Genomic DNA, 24,900 nt, shown 5'->3' on the forward strand with positions numbered 1-24,900 from the left:
TTGTTGCACCTTGAGACGTATCTCCCTGGGAGTCATACATCGTTTTCTTTAGAATGCACACCTTATCATTGGCCATTGGAAATTCATACATTCACAGCCATTCAGAGTTGAACCAGGGCCTTTCCCAAGCCAAGCAGCTTCTTGGTGTCCATCCTTCAATTTCCACTTCTGGGATGGCAGCTAAAAATGACTTTGAAGTAGGTGGATAATTTCTGCTTGTTACTTACTAATAATTATAGCTTTCACTTTGGCATCTCTCACCGTCGAAACCAACGGCTATTCTTAGATGTGCAAGATCAGATTTTCTGATTTCTGCTGGGAATGTAAAGCTGTGATACTCTCACAAATTCCTTGGCCCTGGCTGGCCTGTCCCGTTTGCCCTTCCCCCTGCCAGGTTCCTCCCAGCCGCCGGGAGGCTGCATCCGCAGGGTTGAAGGGTAATCCTGTGGCATGGCCACCATGACAAGATGAAGACAGCTCCCAGACAGGTGACGTGAGGGTCACTGCACAGGGAGTGCTCGCCGGAGGGAACACGTGGTACCCAGGGGTCAGGCCTGACCTGACACGGTGCCAGTCTCTGTGGGTCAGCCCCGCCAGACCTGCCCCTTCTGCTGCCCTGGGAGGTTTTGATTCATGGTCTACAACCTGCAGGTAGCTGACCTTTACCAAGCACCGTGCATGTGTCAGACCTTATCCTAGGACTTTATGTGTCTTAACTTGTTTAGTCCTTGTAATAGCCATATAAGGTGTAAATACCCTTTAATCACCCCATTTTACAGATGGAAAAACCAAGACACAGCTCTCACGTCACCTGCCTAAGTTTACATGACTAATAAGTGGAGAAACCAGAATTCAGACCCAACCAGTGTGGCCCCAGAGCCCCAGCCCCTGCCCAGGGCGGGCACTCGGCTATGGAGCATGCACCTGTGAGCATCTGTTCACGTGCGTCATCAGGGCGAGGCTCTGGAGCTCAGTGGTCAGCAGACGGACACGGGCTCTGCCTTCACGGAGCTTACAGATGCGAAACGTAACAATTGCAGAAGCACTTAATTCCACGGTGCCGAGTACCCCGGAGCAGCAGTGTGGGCTCGGGGAGAACTGGGAACAGAGGTCTTCCCCAGCCAGGGCCGGAGGAGGCCTGAGCACGTGGCAGGCGTAGGACACACGTGGACAGGCCTGTGGGCCACGTGAGCCCTTAGATTAGAGAAATGGCTGGGCCGCAGGGCATGAAGCCTAGAGAGGAAGAATCACGTGGCCGAGGCGAGGCCAGACGAGCCAGTGTCCTGGTGACCAGGTCAGGATCTCTTCCTAAAAGCACTGAAAAGCTGCTGAAGGACGGCAAGCGGGGGGATGAAAGGATCAGAGGGAGGTTGTTAAAAGATCACCCCCGCGGAATGTGGGGCACGGAACGGGAGACAGTGCAGTGGGGAGGGAAGGTCAGGAGCTTTGGTCTGCGTGACCATGGGGAGCGGCCGCCCTGAGGGTGGAGAGAGGGGGGTACCTGAGTTGCATTTTCGAGGCAGAACTGATAGGACTTGTTGATGGGTTAGATGTAGGGGTGAAGGAAAAGGAAGACTCCTGTGTCGGGAGCTGGAGCCAGTGGGTAACTGGTGATTCCTCTTCATGCCACGGGCAGCCTGGGTGGTGGGAACCGATGGGTAGGGATCGGGGGGCAAGAGCAACCAGAGCCCTGCTTGAACTTGGGAGCGTCGGGTGCCTGAGGACCCACAGTGAAGGTGTCAGGCAGGTGGCTGGATATTCAAGTCTACGCTTGAGGTTTGGGCTAGAAACGTCAAGTTGCAAGTGGGGATTTAAAGCCAAGGGGTGTGACGAGAAGGCCTAAGAAGAGAATGTCAATGGAGAAGGGAAAGGGCCAGGCCCCAGACCTGAGCCCCCAACATTCAAGATTTGGGGAGGAGAGGAAAAGCCAAAGCAACAGAAAGGAAGTGGTCAGCAAGGCGGGAGGGAACCGGGAGAGGTGGCGTCCTGGCAGCCAACGGGGGGGTTACGAAGGCGCCTGTGCGGTACCATCAAGGGCTTGGGTTCTGGGCTCAGACTAGTTGAAATCCTGGTGCCACCACCCTAGTGTCCTCCTCTGCAAAATGACAACAGTTTGACAGTCACACAAGATAATGCATGAGAGTGTTCAACAGGTAGCAAACACTCAATAACTGTTAAAATAATGATTTCTTAGTCAACATTGTATCTTCATTTATTTTTTAAAGGTTATACTCCATTTATAGTTATTATAAAATATTCCCCACGTTGTATAATATATCCTTGCAGCTCATTTTATACCTAATAATTCATACCTCTTAGTCCCCCACCCCTCCCTTGCCCCTGCCCCCTTCCCTCTCCCCATTGTAAAATAATGATTTTTAAGTGCGTGTGGCAGGTAGGAAATGCTGCGGAGGGCTTGAATAAGGTGGAGACAGAAACATTTGTTGGATCTGGCGTGGAGCGGTGGGGCTGGAGCCGCACTGGTGTGGGCTGCAGGGTGGGTGCAAGTGAGGACGTGGGAGCAGAGGGGGCACAGTCTTTGCAGGGAGAGTCCCTATGGAGCGGAGTGGGGACATGAGGGGTCAAGAAGGGGGTTAAAAAGGCTGACACAGAAGCCTGTTGACTGCTCACGGGGGTCCCTCATCATCCAGAAGAGAAGGGGGGTCTGTGAAGGCATGAGTCCCTCAAGAAGGCAAGAGAGTGGTGAGGCCCAGGGCACCGGCAGAGGCATCGGCCCTCAGGTGTAGCAGAAGGTGGGCAGAGGGTGGCACAGAGGACAACGCTGGGCTTGTCGCTTTGTCAGCGAGAAGAGGCTCCAGGTCTGCTCTGCCAGCCTCTGCTTTCTCTTTGAATGATGAGTCAAGGTCAGCCAGAGGGGTGGGGGGCTTTGGGGAAGGAGCGAGGAGTCAGGAAAACACCTGGGCCAATGGATAAACACCTGGGCCAACGCAGTGAAAGGACGAGGGCCTAGTCTCACCATCCCACCCACGAAAAGGGATCACTCTTGACAGTGGACACAGCCATTCGCAAACTCGGAAATAAATGTCAGTTGTGCAGCCAAGACCCTGACGGAGGCATTTGGCCGGGCCCTCAGTGAGGACAGGACCTGGGCTGTGTCCCTCGTGGGGACTACAGGCCCCAGCTTGGGGTCTGGCCCAGAAGAGCTCAGGATAAGACCGACGCATGAAAACAAAATCACTGCCTCCCTTTGTTTCCTGAGTCCCCAGAAAAGAAAGAATAATGAACAGTCCGGGTGAGAGCTGATAAGGATAGAGGCCTGCCCAGGCCTTGGTGACTTGGCCAGGTGACAGGACACTCATCAGTTCACTGACCCCTGTCCTCTTCGGCCCTCATGCTGGTTTCCACCTGAAAGAGTCATTTGAAGTCGCAGGAGCCTTGCTGCTCCTGGCAGACACCTGCGCCCAGCCCCGGCGCTGCTCTGCCCTCTGTGGCAGAGGCTGTCCCAGGACCAGCTTGCTAAGGTTGTTTCCCAAGTCTCCTCTCTCTAGGGAAGCAGGGTTTGGGGTAAAGGAAATGGTTTCGAGGGGTCAGCGAGTCTGCAGGCCTAACTCCCCGCTGCCTGCAAGACTGAGAGAAGCCGATGGCCCACATGCCTTTTCCTGCCTCCCTCTCTGCCAGACCTCTGGTGGAATGGAGGATCTGACGGCACGCACACAGGTACAGCCCTCGGGCCGCCTCTCACATACACGGCTCCTTTGTGTGAGTTTCACAGAAACGTCCCCTCTGGGTAGGCTAAGCCCCAGGGAGCAGGTGTGCCTTAGCTGAGGGCACCTTGGTGAGAAGAGCTTCCTCGCTTTCCAGGGGCAGATGCAGCCCTACGCCAGGCTCCCAGCTGGCCAGCGGGGTCCAGGCTGGTCAGCCCCACTCCGGCCCGTGCCTTTGCATGGCACACGACCCAAACAGCCCTGAGCCCAAGGCAGGCAATGGGAGCCTTGCAGCCGACGTGAAGCACGTGCTTGACAAGTGTCAGAAGAGTGAATGAACGAGTGAGGAAACTGGGACCCGTGCGGAGCTGTGGGTGCGTCCCGCTCCAGGTCCCCCTATCGGGAGCCCCCTTCACCACTGAGGAAGAAAGAGTCCCTGGGCCTTGGCAGTACAGCTCAGCCCTTTCCAGATCCCATCTTTAGCTTGGTTTGGCCAACGATTTCGGAAAGCTCTCTGCGCGAGGCGCAATGCAAAGGGGAGCGGACTCGATCCCGGCCCTCCAGGGGCACGACCTCTGCGGGATAACACAAGTCAGGGGAGCACGAGGCAGCCTGGGGTGAGGGACTTCCCAGAGCCCACAGGGCGGTGGAGGGGTGACGCCCCCAGACCTGTCTGGGGAAGTCGTGTGCAGGGTGGGGTTTGGAGGAGCCCAGGGTGAGGAGTGATGGGTCTGCAACAGTACAGGGAAGACACTTTGGGCAGAAGGAACAGCACAGCCGAGGTGTGGAGGTGAGACCGTGAACTGAGCACGGAGGGAGTGAAAAGGTAGCAGGGTCCTAGTTTAGAACGGGAAGCAAAAACATGTGGGTTACATTCACCTGCAATTGGGAACCACTGAGGGTTTGCAAGCGGGGGTGGGGTGGAGGGGTATTTCCAGCATTTTTCATAGTAACCTGGTAGCAAGGAGAAGCCAAGGGATTCCAGAGAGGACAGCCAGAGCTTAGTCTGAGCTTCAGAAAGGGGTAGAAATTGTCCGTGACCCTGAGTGGCACCTTACCTTTGGTTAGAGGCTGTCAGTTGCCAGCGACCAGGACAGACTCTGTCCCTGTGACCTCTTCAGAGAGTGACCCTTCAGAGCCCACCCCGCAGCGGGGGCTCTGACATTGCACTGAACTGTGTTCTTATTAGGAGCCGATCAGCTTTAAGTTCCCAGAACCAGGTTCCCTCTGTGTTGCTGTTCCTTCGGTACAAGCTCTTATATCTCTTAATAAGCTCAAAAGGCCCTTTGTGGGGTTTTTTGTTTGGTTTTTTTTTCACTTGAATTTAGCCCTTGGTGAAGGGGTCAGGGGAGCATCGCTTGCTGTGGCTTCTCTGGCCTTTGACTCTTTTCATCGACCTGGGCCACAGAGATGGTTGCCTTCCTCTGACCCGCAAGCAGTGTCCATTAATCTACAGTCTTTCCTTAAGCACCTACTAAGTGCTAGATCCTGTGCTAAGGGATGCAGTGGTGACGTGGCTGGCAGTTGCTCGTAGTTTTAGTGGGAAAAGACAATACCGATCACATTTTTTGGAGGCTTTAGGGAAATAGTACACCTCTGTTTACGTCCTGAGTTCTGAGCCAATTAAGAGAGAGACGGGGAGTGAGATGGAGATCACACTCCCAGCTTTGTGCTCAGGGAGGCTGAATCGGAGAATGCATCATGACTTCTGGCCTCAGCTGGGCTCCCAGTGCATCACAGCTGATTGAATTCACCCGTCCCAAATTGCTGGCCTCGCTGTCGCAGGGGCAGAGCCCAGCATCATGCCCGCAGGAGCAAGCCGAGAATGCGGGCATCCAAGGCTCCAGGCTTCCACCCTCTTGGTTGATCCTTACCACTGCCCTTGGAGAGATGTGGGCCAGCCTCAGGCCCCACCTGGCAGGTGAACAGGCCCAGAGAAGTTGATGGCCTTGCCCAAGGTCACACACAAGGCCCGGGCGCAGGAATCGAACCCTCCATGTTCCCATGACACTGGCTGACCAACGGGGTACCCTAGAGCCCTGGGGTCCCCAGTGCTGCCTCAGAGACCCAGAGAGAGGGCCAAACCAAGAGGGAGGCCAGCTGTCCACTCTTAAGATCTCTTTGGAGGAAAGAGGCTCCACTGGGGAAAAATGGTTTGAAAATCACCCCAGCCCGTTGCGCCTATGTCCTTCTGTTTGATCTTAAAACGGAGGGATCGGGGAGCAGCGCAGGCCGTGCACCCGCCTGCCCCTCTGCCTCGGGAGCGCAGGCCTCCGCAGTGACATGAGCCTGCCCCTACAACTTGGACAGCACGGCAAAGAAGCCCTCGGGGGTCTGGATCCTCTCTCCCACCTTCACAATCATGACTCAGCTCAGCCCCCGTCGTCTGTTTCCTCCTCACGAGGAGGGAGCAGAGGCACCAGACCTGTGGCCGAAGACATGGAACCAAGAAGACACTCAGTCCCGTGTTTGTTTTCACAGGGACCCACACAGAACAGGGTGTCATCTACATCGTTGTGTTGGTGTTTAAGGCTCCCCGCCCCCCCCCCCCCCGCTGCAACATACACCTTGATTCTTGTTGTAAAAACTCTGGGGACTTCCCTGGTGGTCCAGTGGCTGGGAGTCCACCTTCCAATGCTGGGGATGCGGGTTCGAGCCCTGGTCGGGGAACTGGGATTTCACATGCTGCGGGGCAACTAGGCCCGCACGCCACAACTAGAGAGGAGCCCGCACGCCGCAATGAACGGCCTGAGTGCCGCAACTAAGCCCCGAAGCAGCCAAAAAGCAAATAAATGAAAATAAAATAAAACAAATTTTAAAAATTAAAAACAAAACAAAGCTCTGGAATCATTTAGTCCCTGCTCTCCCAAGTTGGCCTTTTTTCCGGAGCGATCTAGATGGGAGAGGCCTGTGGCGTCTCACCCACCCACAGGCATCCCTGGGACCTTGGAAAAGAACACAAACTCACCCCCAAAGGGAAGCAAGTCAGGAGGCAGCGTACAGTGGGAGGAACGTTCTGTATAGCTGACCCCGCAGCCGCCAGGCTCCGGAACCTGAAACTGCCAGATACACCCCGGACTCTTCTGGCGGGAGCTTGGAGAGAGTCGTGTTACCGGAAGACAGCGGGCAGCCCTGCGTGTCTATCTCCCAGGAGGGCAGGTTTTGCAGAGGCCCAGGCGGAAGGACAGACGCGTGTGGTCTTTGTTCCTGCAGAGGCCCCGTGTGTAGTAGGTGCTCAGTAAGTACCTTGAGAGCGGAGTGTCGGGGGACGTGAGGCGGGCGCAGTGCCGGGCCCGGCCACGCTTAGAGCTCAATTGTATGTGAGTGTCCGAGTTTCCAGGTCTGAGAGGCTGGGCCTCTCCCCGCAGGTCCCCGGGCCAGCCCATCACCTCTGCTCCCTGTTGAGGGGGACTGACGGCCAGAAGCACAGATGGGGTGCAGGGCGGGTCTGCGCCTCCCCCAGGCTTGCTCGTGGCCTGAAGAGTCAGTCACTGGTGTGACTGTGGTCACCAGGGAAGTGAGGTGCTTAGGAGAGGGCCATCCAGTGGTATCGACACTGACCACACCCTGTCCAGAATTTCCAGTCTCCGCGCCTGAAGCTGGAGGTGGGGAGGTAGAAGGGTGGATGTCAGCAGAACGTGCTGTCTGGAGTGTAGCCAGGACCCCTCACAAAACGTCTCTAGGGACACAGCCATCAGAGGGATACCCAGGCTGGGCTCCCCTTCCAGCTGGGGGGGTGGGGCGGGGTCAGAGGTGGCTTCCAGGGGTGGTGGCCATGGAGCTGGGCCTTAAAGGGGGTACAGGGGTGACACCATCAGGACAGAGGCAAGAGAATAAACAAAAACCCAGGGAAACAGTGGCCGCTTAACACGGCAGAGCCCGGGGGTGTAGGAAGCAGTAGGAACACAGATTAGTAGGGGTGGTAGAGACAGTCACCAAGGGCTCCAGATGCCAGGCAAAGGGGTCTGGATGTTACTTGGAGGCAGGGGAGACACTGTTCTCCGTAGAGGCTGAGAGCACAGCCGCAAAGCCACGCCTGCCTATACCTTGCCCTGGGACCTCGGACAAATTGCTCAGCCTGTCTGTGCCGCAGTTTCCTCGTCTGTATAATGGGGATAAAATAATAGTACCTAGTGTACTAGTGTACTAGTGTACTAGATCACTGTGCAGATAAAAGCAGAAATGAGAGCACTTCTTTGCACAAAGCACATGTTTGATGATTATTAGCTACTGTTATCATTACTGTTACCATTCATTCATTCGCAACCATTTCCTGCGCTCTGACTGCCGGGCACTCATGCAGTCACTGGGGACACAGCAGTGAATAGTGCGAAGCTGGTGGCTTATGTTCTAGAGGGGCCCCCCAGACAGTGAGTGAGACAGACAAGGTGAGCCTGGTATTGGCCGGAAAAGAAAGCAGGGAAAGGAACTGGGTCGTGCTGGGTCAGGACGGGGCAGGGGTAGCAGCAGTTTTAAGTGGGATGGTCGGCAAAAGCCTCCCAGAGGCCGTTCCGGGGAAGACGAAGGGGGTGAGGGGTGCACAGGAGCGGAAGGAGCGCTTTTCAGCAGGGTGGTGACCCCACCGGAGCTTTGCCTGGGGAGGTTGGTCTGTCAGTGGCTGCACGGGGCGGAGGGGCTGGAGGAGAGACGGGAGGGGCGTGAGGAGGCCTCACCTCCAGGAGACAACTTGAGAGGTGTGTGAGGAAAAAAGTAAACACTTTCTATTTCTTTTTGTTGTGTTCTTCTATCATTCCTATTCTCGTGTGCCTTCCGTTGCACACAACATATGCATATACACGTAACTTGGAGATATGGGCACAAAACATCCTTCTCTGCCAGGAGTGGAGGCCAGCGGTCAGGGCAGGAGCGGGCGAGGAGGGGGCTGCCCCGGAGGTGGGAGGAGGGGTCCGTGGGCCCGGAGCACAGCGGCCACCCGAGCGGGGCTCTGGGCGGTGGTCTTGACAGGTGTGGCCGAGGAGGGAGAGGAGTCTTCCCACATCCAGCCAACGCAGGCCCTACATTGGAGAGGCGGTGGGGCCGTGACCTCAGGTCCCTCAGGAGATGAGGGATCTGAGCGGAGCTGGGGACAGCCGGGGGCACTGGACGTGCATGATGGAAGCCAGGGCTGCAGAGCCCTTGGGGACCCTCCACGTAGGCGTGGGAGGCTTGAGGCCTGAGATTGGAGGAGAGCTCATTTTCCTGCCTTGTGGAAAGTGATGGCTCGTCAGTGTCGTACAGTTACTAGTCTCCCCGGTGCAGTGGCTTTCCCTGGTCGGTCCAGGGCAGGGTCTGATGGAGCAGGGATTTCATTTCGTGCCCATAGCAGCCACCGCCTGCTGGCCTTGTCACACTTCCTGGCATCAGGAGAGCCAGCCCGAGAGCAGAGCCGTCGCCCTGTGAGGGGCTGTGCACCTCTGGTTTGCCTGTCCTTGGGTTCATCCAGCCCTTCTTCTGTGGTTGTCAGAGCTGAGGGCAGGTGTCCCTGGTGGGCCCTGAGGATGTGTGACCTCCGAAGGGGAGGGGCAGGGCCCAGGCAGGCCTCACTCCCCTCTCATCGGTGGTGACAAGTGTCCCCTCCCAGGCCGCACGGCCTTGACTCGAGTGCCTGCGAACAGTGGGCGGGAAGGACCGTCAGCCCGCGGCTGTTTCCACTTGGGGTTGGGGGCTAGGCTGGCTGGCTCTGGGCCCTGCGTATTCCGGGTGGGCCCCTGCCAGACTTGCATGGTGGAGGGGAGTCGATGTCCCAGGGCCTCTGAAGGGCAGTGACCCAGGACAGCATCTGCCTGTGCTCTCCTCCTCACAGCTGAAGTCTACATCGGCATTGGGAAGCCGGCAGAAGCCACAGCCTGTACCCAAGAAGCTGCCAACCTCTTCCCGATGTCCCACAACGTCCTGTACATGCGAGGCCAGGTAGCCGAGCTCCGAGGAAACATCGAGGAGGCCCAGCGGTGGTACGAAGAGGCCTTATCCATAAGCCCCACCCACGTGAAGAGCATGCAGCGGCTGGTGAGTCTGAGGGCTGCCGGGGCCTCCAGCCCTGGACCAGGGGTCCCCTGGGAAGCAGCACATAGTTCTTGACCCTCAAACCCTGTTCCCGTTCCAAAGGCCAGATGCACTTGGCCTGCCAGGCTGTCAAGGTGCACGAAGCCGGCGAGCGCCGTTCCTGTTGTAGTTTACACAAATGGAGCTCATAGGAATCGGCAGCGCACAGCCTCAGCGACCCTACCTGGGGGTCCTGATCGGTGTGAGGGGAGAGTCTGAGTCAGAGGTCTCCGGCCAGCAGTCCAAGCCACCCTGTGGCTCTGGGTTTAATAAAGACGTATTTGTGGCCCTGGGCACTGTCATTGTCATCTTGGTCTCCGAGCTGCTTATAGCAGCCACCTTGGGGGTGTCCGCACCTTGGGGAGCCTTCAGTACAGAAGTCAGAGCACTTTACCTCCTGGGGGGCTCTCTTACCTTGAGGGAGCCGAGACCCCAGCCTGTCTCCAAGGCCACTGGCTAGTGGGAGCATCCTGTCAGAGGACGGGGGCAGCCCTACGGCGCCCAGAGGACCCAGGTAAGTCACCCCAGCGTGCACACTGCATTCGGGTGTGGTGGTTCTGAAACCGCACATGCCCCTCCTCTGGGTGCCCAGGCCAGGAGCCCGGGGCTGCCCCACTGCTCCCCTCCCTTCCTTGCCTGGGAGTTGGCCACCCGACCACCTCGGTTTCAGTTGGGCCGGGTCAGTTAGACCACTCTGGAGGGTTCTCAGAGCACACGTGGGGCACAGCGGCTGCACAGGAGCCGCTCGTCTGCTGTCCCCTTCCTGCGAGAGTCCGGACGGAGGCTTGGAGATGAACCGGGTCCAGGGAGCGGGTGAAAAGCCGCTTTCTCTGGGCCTGTCGGCCAGACTTAGCTTCTGAATTTGTGTTTCATTCTTAGCGGTAGGACATCTCTGATTTCATGAGCCACGGGAAGGGACAAGCCCGTAATGCAGCCGAGGTGTCCTTCAGGTGGGCAGCCCTCGGGAGCCCAGCGTGTATGATCAGGGGGGTGTGACATGGAGGAGTGGGCACCGGACAAGGTGTCCAGGGACAGAGTCCTGGCCCTGCCGTGTCACTCGCTCACTCTCTGACTTTGGGGAAAGCCCATAAGCTTTCCGCACTCGGTTTCCTTTCTGTAAAATGAAAACATTCAACTAGATAGGCTGTGAGTTTCTGTCCAGTGCTAAGAGGATACGGTTTTGTAACTAATAAGTAAAATGTCCTCCAGAGGGTCCCAAAGGCTTTGTTCTCTCACCATTGCTCACAGTAACATCTCAAAATGTAGATGGAGCTGAGCAGTAACTACTGGTTTTCAGCAGAAGAGGGCCCAGGTGCCCAGCATTAGGAACCATGGGAAACGTATGCTTCTGAGTCAGATCTGAATTCAAACTCAGCCCTGTCCCTGCCCCCGGGACACCTAGGGCTTGTCACTTAACCTCTAAGAGCCTCGGTGTTTCTGTGCATTGAGCTGTTCCTTACCCAGTTCATTTGTGAGAACAACATGAAATGATTTACATAATGAGGCCAGCAGAGCTCCTGGCACCTAGTAGGTGCTCATTAAATAGAAAACTGAAGACAATCATTTTCAGTTTTAAAAATAAATCAGACCTTGTAATAATTACAATCATTTAATTTTCAACTTCCCTTTATGAGCATTTTGTAGTTCAATACAGCTTTATAAATAATTTTACGTATTATCCAAACATTGGTTTGTTTGATTAAAAATATTCCATGGCTTTTCATTTTTGTCTCACTATTGTAAGAGGAATTTGTAAAGAGCTTTTGAGATCTCCCTGCTTTTGCTGAAGTATCACAGAAGACGTATAATCAACACCGAGTACCCAGCCTTTTTATTAAAAAGAGGCAGCGTGTTTCTACCCCGGGGCCTATGAATTATTCAGAGAAGTATTTCTTGTTCATCCCCAAGGGGAACACATGAGACAAAAGATCAAATAGGAAAATCGCACCAGCAAAGTTTTCTGTTTCACCTTTGGAGCTTGTCAAGACACCTGAGCTCCCTGCCAGATGCCAGACGCTTTCCTTTCTGAACGGAGCAGCAGTGGGCCCAGCGGAGGAGAGCTGGTGAGCGAGGGCCGGGTGATGGAGGGGCCTTGCCTGTTGGATCCCAGGCAACGACCAAGCCTTCTCTGGCCTGAAGACATTATTAGCTGCCTTGGAAATCTCACCAGGAGAAAATTGCGATAATAATAAACTCTTAAGACTTCTCCACGCATCCTGATACATTCAAAAACTATCCAGACTGGAGGCAGATTGAGACCAACAGGCCTACAAATTTGAGGAGTTCAGATTCTCATGGTCCGAAACTGCCCAGTGACTGTGATTGTCGTGGGTCCCAAAGGGTGGCTTGGCCGGTTCCTTCTTGGTGACCTCGTAAACGATGCACGCTGGCCTGCGTCCTCCCAGCCCAGCCACAGCTGGCGGGAGCCCCGCTGCAGCCAAGGTCAGCTTCCCCTGCCACTGGTGCTGCCGACTCTCCTGGTGCCCATGGAGGGGCAGCCCCTGGAACCCAGGCCCCCAGCCCTGAAACACCACAACCCTCTCTTTCCTGCCTCCCACCCCAGCTGCACAGGAAAGCTCTGTTTCTTTGGCTCACCCTCTTTGTGCATAAAGAGGCATAATCTCAGCCCCAGACACATATGAAGCATGGGAAGGGAAACCTCTTATTGAGTCACAGATGGTCCTGCCTCTACCCTCGTGGCAGCCAGACTGGTTTGCAAGCCCCTAAGAGAAGACGAAGTGTCAGCAGGGAGATCAGAGGCCGTCTTTTTACCAGGTGACGTCCAAGGGAAGAGTCGGGGGCTCTAGACTTACGGGGCAGAGGAGGCGGAAACAGACACGAGCGTTGGCACCTGCCTGGCTCTCGGGAGTGGGGTGCGCAAGTGACATGGTGGGCCAAGGAGGCCTGGCCGCCAGGCCACGGCGAGGGTCAGAGGTCAAGACTAGAAGGAGTTTGGAGGACCTGAGCCGCAGAGAGCACCACCCCGAAGAACCAACCAAGGGGGTTCCAAGGGAAGGAACCGACTGCAGGCAGATTGCAGGTCATGGAAAAAGCCCAGAGGATGGAAAGTGCGTCTGCGTCAGCCCTGATGCTCAGAGAGGAAGGAGAGGGGCCGAGGGACAGTCGGAGGGAGCCGATTTGAAGGAAGGAAGCCACGTTGTGTGTCACAGGTGGAGACCAGGGGCTGACGGTGGCCATGGAGAACGGTTAGCAGTCGGGGCGCGAGCTTGTTCCCTGAGGAATGATTGTTTGTTACCTTCTAGGGCAGGTTAGTGGGAGCATGTGCCAGACCGCCCAGCCCAGCTCGTAGGAGAGGCACGATTTCAGAGAAATGCAAACACATTAATGTTGTTAAAAAGCAATAACGACTTGGAGGCAGATGGTATTCATTAAAGTATTAAATGTATTAAAGTTAATACAAGGTCAGACTTGACAACAGAAATGTAAATTAAACCCCAGTGAAAATTGACAGTTTTCTAATAGTTTCAGCCTTCACAGATGTGTTTAACTTCACATACAGGGCAAAGAAAGAAGAGAAATAATGTGTTTAATATTAATAATGAGTTAGCACAAGACAAGAGAGCTGAGTGTGGGCAGATAGTAAGGGAGCGGTGAGCTGACGGGATAAAGAATTACAAAGTGATGTTGTTGACAAGGGGAGGGAATCATAGAGTGACCAGACTTTTTTCCAGAAAATCTAAAGGCACATTTTCATATCATTTTTGCATAAGTGTATACCTTTACATACATTTGCATGCCATGGTAAAAAGCCTTTCACTCCCAGGACCCGAGATAAATTAATGAAACATAGAGCAACTGTTTCCACACCAGTAACCCTGTGATCAGGAGGAGGGCGTAGAGGAGGGAGATGGGGCTCACGGCGGACTAAGGGCAGAGGAACGGCCTCTGGGTGATATCACCCAGGCCAAGGACAGGCACGGACTCAGGGTCGACAGGGACACGATGACCAGGACAGGGACAGGCTCTGCAAACAGGGCCACCTGCTTGCCCTCTGATAATGTCAGCCTGGGCTCCCGAGGGCAGTGTGTGAGATGGGAGGGTAAGAAAGGAACAGAGCCAACAAGAGAGAGATGAACGTGGAAGGAAGCCAGAAAGGCTGTGTGCGGGGAGCTGATGTTGGTAAGACTAGAGGGGAAAATACTGCTGAGAAAGTAACTTATCCTGGAGCACATTACCAATGAACTCGACGGGTCGAAAAGAGGTGTGAAACAGAAGCAGATGGTGGGGGTCGCCCAGGGCGTGCTGGGGGCCGGGGCCGCACGTGGAGGAGAGGGAGACAGGCGTGCTCTGCTCGGGCGGCTTAGGGGAGGGTGTGAGCTGGAGAGGGGCTGGGCCCGGAGAGCCCCGCTCGCACCCCAACCCCGCCCTGCAGGGAAGGAAGAGGACTGACGTGTCCCCAAGGGATGGGCCTCCAGCTACGGCAAGATGAGGGTCTCTCAGAGCTAATGCCGAAGGGGGGAGAAACCAGAGGGAAAGCACCAGGGACCACGCCCTTGAATGTCAAAGGTCCCACGACAAGGCTGGACACCTGGACAGGGACAGAGGCCATCCGTCCTTCAAAGGAGGGTAGCTAGGAGACCAGGGGTGGGCGGTGTGAATTTCACCCGCTCTGCCACAGGAAGTAGTGAGAAAGGCCCACTGGTGGAGCTCCCCAAAGAAAGGGGAGGATGATGGGGAAGAGAGACCGTCGGAGGCCAGGGGTCAGGCCCCAGGGGTCCACCCAGGGAGTGAGGCGGAGGCCTCCCTGCCTCAGCCTGAGGGCCCCATGATGGTGGGTTGTATGAATAGCTCGGCAAGGACCCACCAGGGAGGCTGCAGGGGGTTCTTGCTCAGTGGAAAGACAGTTTGGGGGCTATTTTAGGGGGCCAGTTGAATAATAGAATAGGCTTTTTGTTTGGGGCATGAAGGGTCCAAAAGTGCTGGTTGACCTCTGTGGATGAGGCATGAAACACCCCTCTCCCCACACCCCAGTTCAATCCAGACAGCTCCAGGCTAAAGATTTCAGCACAGGTGTCTTCGAGGGTTTCCTCCGTGATCTTACGTTTTCAGAAACATCAGAAATCTGTAGTGACATCAAGCATGAGAACTTCAGAACGGGTGCTGCAGTTCTGTTCCCGGAGCACATTAGTAGCAAAGGCTGGCAGAGAACGGTCGCGCTGTCGGAAAAGTGCATTCTGTTATGAAATACCCGGAGGCACGCCACGTTGGCTGGAGGTCTAGAAGGAGGACCTGAAATGCGCGGTGAAGTGGGACAAGTCTTCTGGATGGTTACTACATTTTAAGTTGTTTTCACAGCTCTAAAGTTTGAGCCAGAAGCATCCAAACAAGGCTAACGACATTGCTCGGAGATGGCGGCAGCTCTTCTGAAGTTCAAAGAGGGACCTGAAGTCGGAGCTTTCCTTAAACTGTCCTCAAGCTTACACGCTTGTCTACTGTGCGAAAATACTTCATCCCATTGCGCATGACGAGCCAGAAGGGTGGCAGGCAGGGCAGGTTTGAATCAAGGGAAAGAGGTGACTCCGGCTTGCCTGAGGCAGCTTGCACTGCTAAATTATGAAACTTTGGTGTTTTTCTCTCTCTCCCTCTTTTAAAGTGTTTCATGAGATATGGAGGAAATTGCTTGTGTCTATTTTAAGATTTAGAAGCATGTTTTCCAGTGGATGCCCCTATTGGAGGAGAGATGCAGCATGAAGTCGTGAACTTTTCAGGGTGATTCCAGAGGCGGCAGCTGTCTGTGTATCTGTCTAGTTTATCCATCAGTTTAGTCAGGGGTACCCAGGGCCCAGGGCACAGACAGGGCAGGGCTCCGCATCCTTCCCTTGGAGAAGCCAGTCTTAAAGAAGGGAACTTTGATCCTTACTGTTACTCTGGATAAGACCCAGGTACAATTAAGATAATGAAGCCGAATGGAGATACCCTTCCCCTTGCAAATGCTGATCTTGAGAAACGGATCTCTTTCATCCAAAGTATCGATTTCTCTCTGTACATAGAAAGAATGATTGGCGGGGAACAAAACACTACCATCGTCTAGTGAGAAGCCTTCTCATCTATTAATTGTATTTCATTTACTTTCAGGATTTTTAAAATGCTTTTAAACATAAGGAGAACAATTGTTTTCTTTAAAGGAAGACTACTGAAATATTTAGATGTCCACCTTTCCTACTCATCTGTGTGGTATTGACAGTACTCTTTGAAAAGTGTACAGGCCTTAACTTCTCTACTGTCTTTACTGACAGTATTTGGGACTCATACTAACAGAGGAGAGGAAACAGCAGGGCCTTCTACCAGATGCTTAGCCCCTGTTCTTCACTCCAGCTTCCCTCCCATCCCTTAATGGTACACACTGCCTCTGAGCAACTTTGACAGCTTCAGGCCCTTCCAATAATTTTTTTTTAATAGATTTATTTATTTATTTTTGACTGTGTTGGGTCTTCGTTGCTGCGCGCGGGCTTTCTCTAGTTGCGGTGAGCCAGGGCTGCTCTTCGTTGCGGTGCACGGGCTTCTCATTGCAGTGGCTTCTCTTATTGTGGAGCACGGGCTCTAGGTGTGCGGGCTTCAGTAGTTGTGGCACGCGGGCTCAGTAGTTGTGGCTCGCAGGCTCTAGAGTGCCGGCCCAGTAGTTGTAGCGCACAGGCTTAGTTGCTCCTCGGCATGTGAGATCTTCTCCGACCAGGGCTCGAATCCGTGTCCCCTGCATTGGCAGGCAGATTCTTAACCACTGCACCACTAGGGAAGTCCCCCAGGAATTATTAATAATTAGCATGAATATAACCTTAACCTCTAAAAAGAGATGTAAAACCTCATTCGCCGTATCTGATGTTTATTCTTGCGGTATGAAATATGAAATAGAGAATTTCATTTTTACTGATGGGGACGCTGCCCTTGGTGACCTGCCCTAGGTCATATTTCAAGTTAGGAGCAGAGCCAGGACAAGAAGGTAGAGTCAGTTAAGAGTCTCCAGCTTGAATGATAGGATAGCATAGAGGTTGAGAGCATGGCGCTGGAGCCAGCCCACCTGGGTCCCAGCTTTGTCACTTACCAACTGTGCGGCCTGAGATAAGTCCCTTAATCTTTCTGTACTTCCATTTTCTCAGCTATAAAATGGGGGTAATAATGGTGACCCCCTGGCAGTGTGACTTTGCAGGTTAAGTGAGTCAAACAGGCTGCCTAGCGCTCCATAAGCACTAGCTATGAGCGTTACCACCAGTCTCCATAATTTAGGTCCCACCTGCCCGTGGTGGAAGCCTCTCTGCCTCGACTTGACAGGGAGTTCTTTTCTGAAGGAACTGACCATGGGTGTGGCTTTCCTCCTGAACCAAATGTCAGCAGTTGGAGGAGCTGAAATAAGCATATATCATGGCCCGTGCTTGGCCGAAAGCATGGTAGTACACTTTCCTTTTTAAGTATTACTTTCTGTTTCTGTTGAGCCTGTAGCCCTGGTTATCAAGGCTGAAAGGAGTCAGGGAATGGTGGAGGCCGCAGCTGGCCTGACTTGTTGTCAGGTAGAGGCGGAAAGCATCTCTTCTGACTGGGTTCAGGGGGAGGCCCAGCTGGGCCAGACCAGGGCTGCTGTGGAAGATGGGTGCCCCCATGGCCAGGGTGGGATGGGCCCTCGGCCTGTGGGCAGGGGCGGTCAGGTACCAGGCATCAGCCTGGGCGGCAGGAAGGGCAGAGCCTGTCGTGGAGCCCGGCTCAGGTGTCACTGCCTCTGAGAAGCGTTTCTGGGCCCCCTACCTACCCACCCTGACAGAGGGGCCCTCAGCCCCTTGACCTCCCTCCCCGGAAGCACCGGTTGAACCAACGCGGACTTGTTTGCTCATGGGTCTGTCTGCTCCTTGGGGGAAGGCGCCCTGCCTGAGGCAGCCCAGTGACCGCATAGACCAGGGGTGGCCGGCCGGCGTGGGGCAGGTGGGGTGGGGAGGAGGGAGGGGGGAGAACAACTACAGGCGACCGTGAACTTGACAGATGTCATTACTCCCCTCTTATGAGTGAAGCCCCCCCAAAGCCTGGGTGCTAATTCCCTTGAGTAGACTCTGAGCGGCTCTCGTGGGAACATGCTGGTTCCGGCCGGGCAGGTTAACTAGGTCTTTGTTGGCTCCACCTCGGCACAAAGTCCCATCGACCACGAGGACAGGAAATGACATTGAGGTGGGACTGGAGACCGTGGAGGCCCGGACAGGGCTAATTGTTGCACCTCCTGGGGCAGCGGGATCTCAGAGAGGACTTGCTGGGCTGCCAGGCAGGGCTCCCGTCAGGTGTGTCAGCTTAGTGGTTACCTGTGGACCTGCTCCAGGGGCTGAACATGACAGAAGGCTGGAGGGGCAGCCCTCTGTTCGGGGGCCCTGGGAGGGGGAGAGCGACGGCCCCTCTCACGTTCAGACACTCTGTCCTGTTGTCCCCAAGCACATTCTTCTGTGTCAGACCCTGAACCCCATTTGGGGAGCATGGTGGTCACCATCCTTAGACCACAGACGGCCGTGGGACGCTACTGGAGTCCACAGTGGCCTTCCGTCCTCACAGGCGGCATCGCAGCGAGAGAGGCCCGGGCCGAGGGCGGGCAGGCGCCCCCGTGCAGCTGTCTGCCGGGGCTGCGAGGCTCTCTCAGTGCAGTCGGGGAGGGTCACCTCTAAGAAACAGACTCACCTGACCACGCCCACGAGAGACCTAGTTCCAGACCAGAGATCAAAATGGTAATGTAAAAAGAATCCACCATTCCTTGGTCGAAGCCCCTGTGCTCTGTTTCCCCGCTCCCCAGAGGAACTCACCTGCCAAGCTAGATGCCAGGCCCCAAGGCCTGACTCAGACTCAGGTGCCGGGGAGGCTGAAACGGCCACCCCAGGTGCCCGGGGGCACCAAGGCAGACATGTTGACGTGGCAGCCGCCGAGGGGTTGGAGCTGCGTGGACCCAGGCAGCACCCGTCCTCCACCACACAGAGCTTCTTCCTGGGCCAGAGCTCTCCCACCTGTTACCTCCCCTGTAGGCCAGAGCCTCCCTGCTTATGTCCTGTGGCTACAGATGAGCCAAGAAAGGGGTAGCCTCAGCCCTGTGTGCCATGCAGGTATCATTAAACATCATTTCCTGTCTGAAAACAACGGACCTCCAAACCCCACTCCCTCAGGCCAGGTGAATTCTCTTGTAGTGGACTTTCTGTTGGTCACCCCCAAGCCATCTCTCCCCAAGGACACTCTTTTGTCCCTTGGTGGTGACTCGGGACACATCCTCAGCCCTTCCTGCCGGTTCCCTCCGTAGATGGTGAGCCTGGTGTCCCGTTCAGGGCGAGACCACCTTCTCCTCTTGGTCCCAGACTGAGGGGCCTCTTCTTTTGCCCCTGACCCCCACCCCAAACCCAGATGAAAGCAGCTTCCTTATTTCCACAGCACCAAGATATCGTCTCTGCTCTCACGTCTTGCTTGGGTTGGGGAGGGGAGTCTTCTGAGGAAGGGAGGGAGAGGCCACATTGCCCTAACCGGCTTTGCAGAGCACCTGCACCCGTCTTTGGGCGGGAGGTGACAGCAGTGGCAGAAACAGTCAAAGAGCGAGTCTGCCGAAGCGGGTCAGGGGAGCGAACCCAGTAGAGAGGACCTTTGAGTGGGGACGGGGGGCGGGTATTGGGAATGACTTGAGGGAAGAACCAGGTAATTGAAAGGTTTTATGACACAAGCTATGTCTTCACATCCTTTTGAAACTGTGTGCTTCTGGCTTGTTGGGAACGTGTGTCCTCGTTGGAGCAAAAGGAGTGTGGCCTGGGAATCCGGAACGTGTGCTGTACATCCACATGATTCCTGTGTGACTTGGGGCCCTTGTTCCTGCCACCCCCCGCCCCCGCCAGAAACCCTCCCACCCCAAACAGCATCAGTCGGTGCAGGGATGTTCTCTGCAGACATTTTCTGCTTGATGATTGGGTCCATCCTCCCACTGCAGCATTTTCTGGGTGCTGGCCAGGGAGCCGTGGCATCGGGCCACCCCTGCGTTCCCCGAGGACTGAAATCACAGACCCAGAAGCAACACAGACCTAGGGCAGGCTCTGAAATGCAAGCCATGTCACTAGGCTTTCCTTTGCTTCAGCTTAAGGAAAAAAATGAATTCTGTGTTTAATTCCTATTTTGTTTTGGAGTCTTAGATGACTAATTACAGGCAGCGTGGTTCAGTGTCTCATTAGTAATGATGATCTAAAATTATTTAAAATCTGACGTACTCTACCCAAAGCATTTCTTCTTAGAAATTCTGCCCCATTATTCCAGGACGATTTGACGTTTCGCTTCCACTGCTTTCCTGCCTTGCCACAGTTATTGCTCCCTAGCTTGGATCAGGAATTTGATCCAGATTTTTTCACTTAGCAGGGTCCTTCTGTGTTCTCAGATCCCGGTTCCTAATTCCCCCTCCTTATTTCAGGCCTCCCAGGATTTTAGCCCTGCTGCTTAACTTGGATTCCTCAGCACCCTCCTCCCCCACGCAGCCTGCCTCTGAACTCAGCCAGAGGGCGTAGCTGCCACCATTTTCTCATGGTGGCATTTGGAGCCACCCGGGCTGGCAGCCTCCGACCCGTCTTGTGCCTGAATCGCTTCCCCATCATTTGGGGCTGGTCCCAGAGACGCCCCTGCTAGTGTTTCTGGGCTGTCTCTGGGCCATGTCTCTCTCATGTGTTGTCCGGACCTTCTGACAGTCTGAGCTTAAAACTCTTCAGCCCAAAGGTCTAGGGAGGACCTCCCGTGAGACGTCTCCCCCAGGTACTGCTTCTGGTTTTTCTTCACTGATATCAAGGATGAGGGCCTAGGGTACACAGGTGGCAGATGAAAGCCTTTGGACCTGATGCTCCCCAGGCAGTGGAAAGCAGTCCGGGATTTAGAACGCCAATGGAATTCCCTAATCTAAGCATCCCCTTTTACAATTGGGGAAGCTGAGACAGACAGGGGAAGGGACTTGCCAAGGGCACAGCACTGAGTGGCAGACCCACCAGGAATCCTGATTCCATCACTTTTGAAGGTTTCATGCCCACTTTCCTTACCTGTAAAACGGGATAATAGCACTTGCCTTCTTGGGTTGGGGGTGGGGTGAAAGGGATCGGCTCTCTGAACCCCTCCAGGGTGACCCTGGCCCCAGAGAACTCTGCCCCTTGCTCTGGTGGGAGGAGTGGAATTTCTCACCATCTTCTGGGGGTTAGAGGGCTCGACTCTGTGACTTGACAGTCAAGCAGCAACTGCTGAGCCTGTCTCCTTTCTCTTTTGCTCTCAACTGCAGTGACGTCTCCGTCTCTCCTCTTGCCTCTCACCTTGCCCAGAGGGGTCTCTCCCTGCTGTGTAGCTGTAGCATGCTCACAGCTGCCTGGATATGCCTGAATCGACAGCTTCAGCACTGGTTTAGGAGCCCGGGCACATGCAGAAAAGTTTCTGGGTTAGCCTTTGGTGTCCCTCCTGCTACCAAGGGGGTGGGGTGGTGGTGAAGGATTGTTTTAGGAGGAAGGAATGCCACATGCACCAATGACGAAATACCAAGAATCACCAGGTTTCAGGCTCTGGGAAGGTCGTGACTTGGATCCAGATGTGCAGAAGCCTCCTCTGGGGCCTGTCATCGCAGACCCCTTGCTCTTAGAAACCTGCTGACCAAGGCGGGGTACAGGTGTGCAGGGGCTCCACGCTGGGGTATTTGGTGAGAAGGCTGCCCGGGGTCCGGAGGTGGCCTTGCCCCAAAGTGCCTCCAAGGCCTCAGCTGCCTCCTGGGGAGAGAAGAGAACTGCAGTCTGAGAGACCCCCCCACTAGCTCTCAGATCTGGGCCTCAGTGTCCAGAAAGCCCAAGACTCCAAGAGTTTAGCAACGCCCCTTGCGAGCTCCTTAGCTCGACAGCTCCTCCGCCAAGGTTCCTGGGACTCCGACCACTTCGCCCCATGGTTACTTTGCCCCTTCACTTCCCACCAGGTCCACTGACTGTCCCGTGGTCCCTCTCTTTCCTCCTCCAGGCTGCGCCCTCCCTCCCCTTTCTCATCTGCTTGGTGTTTACATAACACCTGTCTCTTTTTTTTTTTTCTTTTAATTTTATTTATTTATTTATTTTTGGCTGTGTTGGGTCTTCGTTTCTGTGCGAAGGCTTTCTCTAGTTGCGGCAACCGGGGGCCACTCTTCATCGCGGTGCGCGGGCCTCTCACTATCGTGGCCTCTCTTGTTGCAGAGCACAGGCTCCAGACGCACAGGTTCAGTAGTTGTGGCTCACGGGCCTAGTTGCTCCGCGGCATGTGGGATCTTCCCAGACCAGGGCTCGAACCCGTGTCCCCTGCACTGGCAGGCAGATTCTCAACTACTGCGCCACCACGGAAGCCCCAACACCTGTCTCTTAAAATACCTTTGCAGGTATTGTTTCTTTTCAAGCCTCTCAGAACGTCAGCTAGTCACCCAGAAGGCTTGTAAAGCAAGAAAGGACTCAGGAGCCCCTGCTCTGTGTCAGGGGTTGTTCTAGCTTTACCTAGACTCCGATGGTGTCTGACAGTCAATGCGGCCTTGGTTCTCGAGAAAAATGTGAACTGTCCCCTCTTGATGTCTCCTGGAGACTTGCTTCTCTTGCCAGCTGGCAGCCTCCCGGGTTGGGGGGGTTGGGAGGGGGATAACCCAAGCTGATAACAGCAGTGATTGTTTCTCCAAGGAATCTTGGACACACACACACTAAGCCTGGGATCTGGCCTTGCCAAGAGGTCAGTCTTGATTAGATCCGTAATTGAAATGCTGGCTGATATCCTTCCAAATGAAGCAGAAACTGCTGGCCCAGCCCCACAGGGGAAGCTGTGGGGTACGCTGCTGTGTCTTTCTTCATAAACAAAGGCGTGAAGCAGGCCTGTTGTGGAAAACGGCCCCTCCCCTGTAGGGACCCGGGTCCCCGCAGGTTCTCTCTGATCCTCCACGTCCGGGCAGTGGGCATCCGGACAGATGCAGGAGGCTAGAATCAAAGTGCCAGCAAGCGATCCCTGCGGGGATCTTGCAGAACAAACGAGAAGCAAAATCTGCTTCTTCCTAAGGACAAACATGCATTTTTCCAGGCCTTTCAAAGCCGGGCAGGTCAATGGAGTTATACCTGGCTCTCTAATTAGAACTCCCACAAGCTGTTAGGTTCTGTACCTGCTGCCTGGTGTCTTACACAAAGGGGACGAATCTGCTCCTGCCTCTGGAATGATTAAAGCTGCAATCCCATCCTCCTTGCTGCCAGCAGCCCCTCCAGTCACCCCCGACCACCATGCACCCACCCACGAGTACGACAGGACGCAGCCCGCCCGGTGTACAAGAAAGTTGGCTTTAGGGAAATCCAGGCTCAGAAGGCCACGTTGCCCAATGATCCTTTGGAGACTGAATGGGAGAAGACAAAGGCCAGGTGCCGGAGGTGTTACGAGGGCATTTCAGTGATGCCTTAAGCTTCCCCGAGTCAAGTTGCTTGATGAAAGAAGAAAATGGGCCTCTTTTCTCCCTTTCTGTCCTCGATCCTGAAGAAAATAGTATTTCTGTGCTGACCCTGCCCAGCCATCAAGATAACATGTGCTTTGGCTGACGGGGTGGACGCGTTTCAGGGCACCAGCATCGCCAGCCTTTCCTTGCCCCTCTCTGCTCTCGTTGGGGGCGAGGAGCTCAGGGCTTCTGCCAGTTAGAGGACGCAGACGGTGCCTGCGGGGCCAGTGGGCCGCTCTGCTCCCTGCTTCCCAGCTCCGCCTACAGTGACGTCCTGTGAACTCAGCCATGGAGGGAGTATTTATACCACGGAAAGTGGCAAATGCTACGCATCAGGGGTTTTTTCTTTCGGAGAGCAAATTTACCAGCACACCGCTGGACTCAGATCCAGATGGTTTAGTGGCGGGGAGGGAGGCAGAGGAGAAGGGGGAGCAGTGGACATCGGCAGAGAAGAGCACAGGTGTCCCTGAGTCAGGACTTCCGGGCGCAGGGTGCTTGGGGCACAGATGCAGTGGAGAGCTCCTCACCACTCTCCGCAGAGACAACAGCTGAGAGGAGGCAACGGGGAGAAAGACTGAGACTCAGAACTGCCCGGGCAGGTGGCAGGGAGGGAGAGGTGGTTGGGAGAGCTCACATTTGGGAGCCAAGAAGACCCACGTTTGAATTCTAGCTCTACCACCCATGGGCGATTCCTACGACCTTGGACAGTTTGGCCTCTGTCATGCAGAAATGAGAATTCCATCCCTTTTTTTTTTTTTTAACATCTTTATTGGAGTATAATTGCTTTACAATGGTGCATTAGTTTCTGCTGTGTAACAAAGTGAATCAGCCATACCTACACATACATCCCCATATCCCCTCCCTCTTGCGTCTCCCTCCCACCCTCCCCATCCCACCCCTCCAGGTGGTCACAAAGCACTGAGCTGATCTCCCTGTGATCTGCGGCTGCTTCCCACTAGCTGTCTATCCTTATAGGTGTTGTGAGGGCACCTGCCCAGCACATAAGAGCTGCCTAGCAGGCGTTAGGTTTCTGCACCTTCCCTTTTCCCAAGGAAGCAAGGCTGTGAGAACTGAGGGTGAAGTGAAGAGGTCCCCAGGGCCCATGCAAGGTGGACGTCAGGTCCTTTGGGAGAAGGCCAGGGCTCACTTCTCAGCAAAGCCCCCCTGTCGGAGAGCAGGGGGTGCCCGAGTGGGTTACCGGGAAGCTGAGACCAGACCCGCTCAGCTCCTGGGGCAGCGGAGCCCGGGGCCGGTCCCCGCTGGCTGCGAGCGGCCACCTCTGTGGACCCCAGTGAGTGTTACCTTCCCTAATCCACACACGTGAGAGTCGCAGGAGCTTAGCCACGGGAGCGATGTTTGCAGTGGCTGTAATTTCCTCCTCCGATTGCCTGTCTCCGTCCAGGTGATTGGTCAACCCCTCAGGGATCCACTGGGGAGCTCCCTGCACAGGCACGTGGCCTGGAGAAGCCTTCACGGCCCCGGGCACCGAGGCCCAGCGCCGAGGGCGTCTGTTCAGGGGAGCCACCACGTCACTGCACCCTTCCCGTGGGGGCTGATGGGGGAGTTTTGAGGAAATGGCCCTAATCTTGATGCTGTTCACTCTGTGTTGAAGTGCTCAGTGGTAAGAGCTCGGCGCTGTGGGAACGGAGAGAGCGGGCCAGGTTGTTCCATTTCCCCGGCAGCCACACGGTTCCCGGTGGCAGCTGCTCCCCGCGTGTCCCAGGACGAGGCCGGAGGGCCCTGGGGAGA

General features: G+C 55.2%; 1 protein-coding gene across 3 annotated transcripts in view; it reads left to right on the forward strand.

The window, feature by feature from the left end:
• Window positions 1-24,900, forward strand: part of TTC7B (tetratricopeptide repeat domain 7B) — a 240,407-nt gene that overhangs the window by 198,839 nt on the left and 16,668 nt on the right. For 2 of the 3 annotated variants that reach the window (XM_068541558.1, XM_068541569.1), the window contains one exon: window positions 9,469-9,671. In XM_068541558.1, the coding sequence (XP_068397659.1) occupies window positions 9,469-9,671 (203 nt within the window). Of the gene's footprint in view, window positions 1-9,468; window positions 9,672-9,770; window positions 9,991-24,900 lie in introns of those variants that run through there. The other variant, XM_068541578.1, reaches the window with a different exon arrangement.

Source organism: Eschrichtius robustus, chromosome 1 (assembly GCF_028021215.1).
Source record: "Eschrichtius robustus isolate mEscRob2 chromosome 1, mEscRob2.pri, whole genome shotgun sequence".
Lineage (NCBI taxonomy): Eukaryota > Metazoa > Chordata > Mammalia > Artiodactyla > Eschrichtiidae > Eschrichtius > Eschrichtius robustus.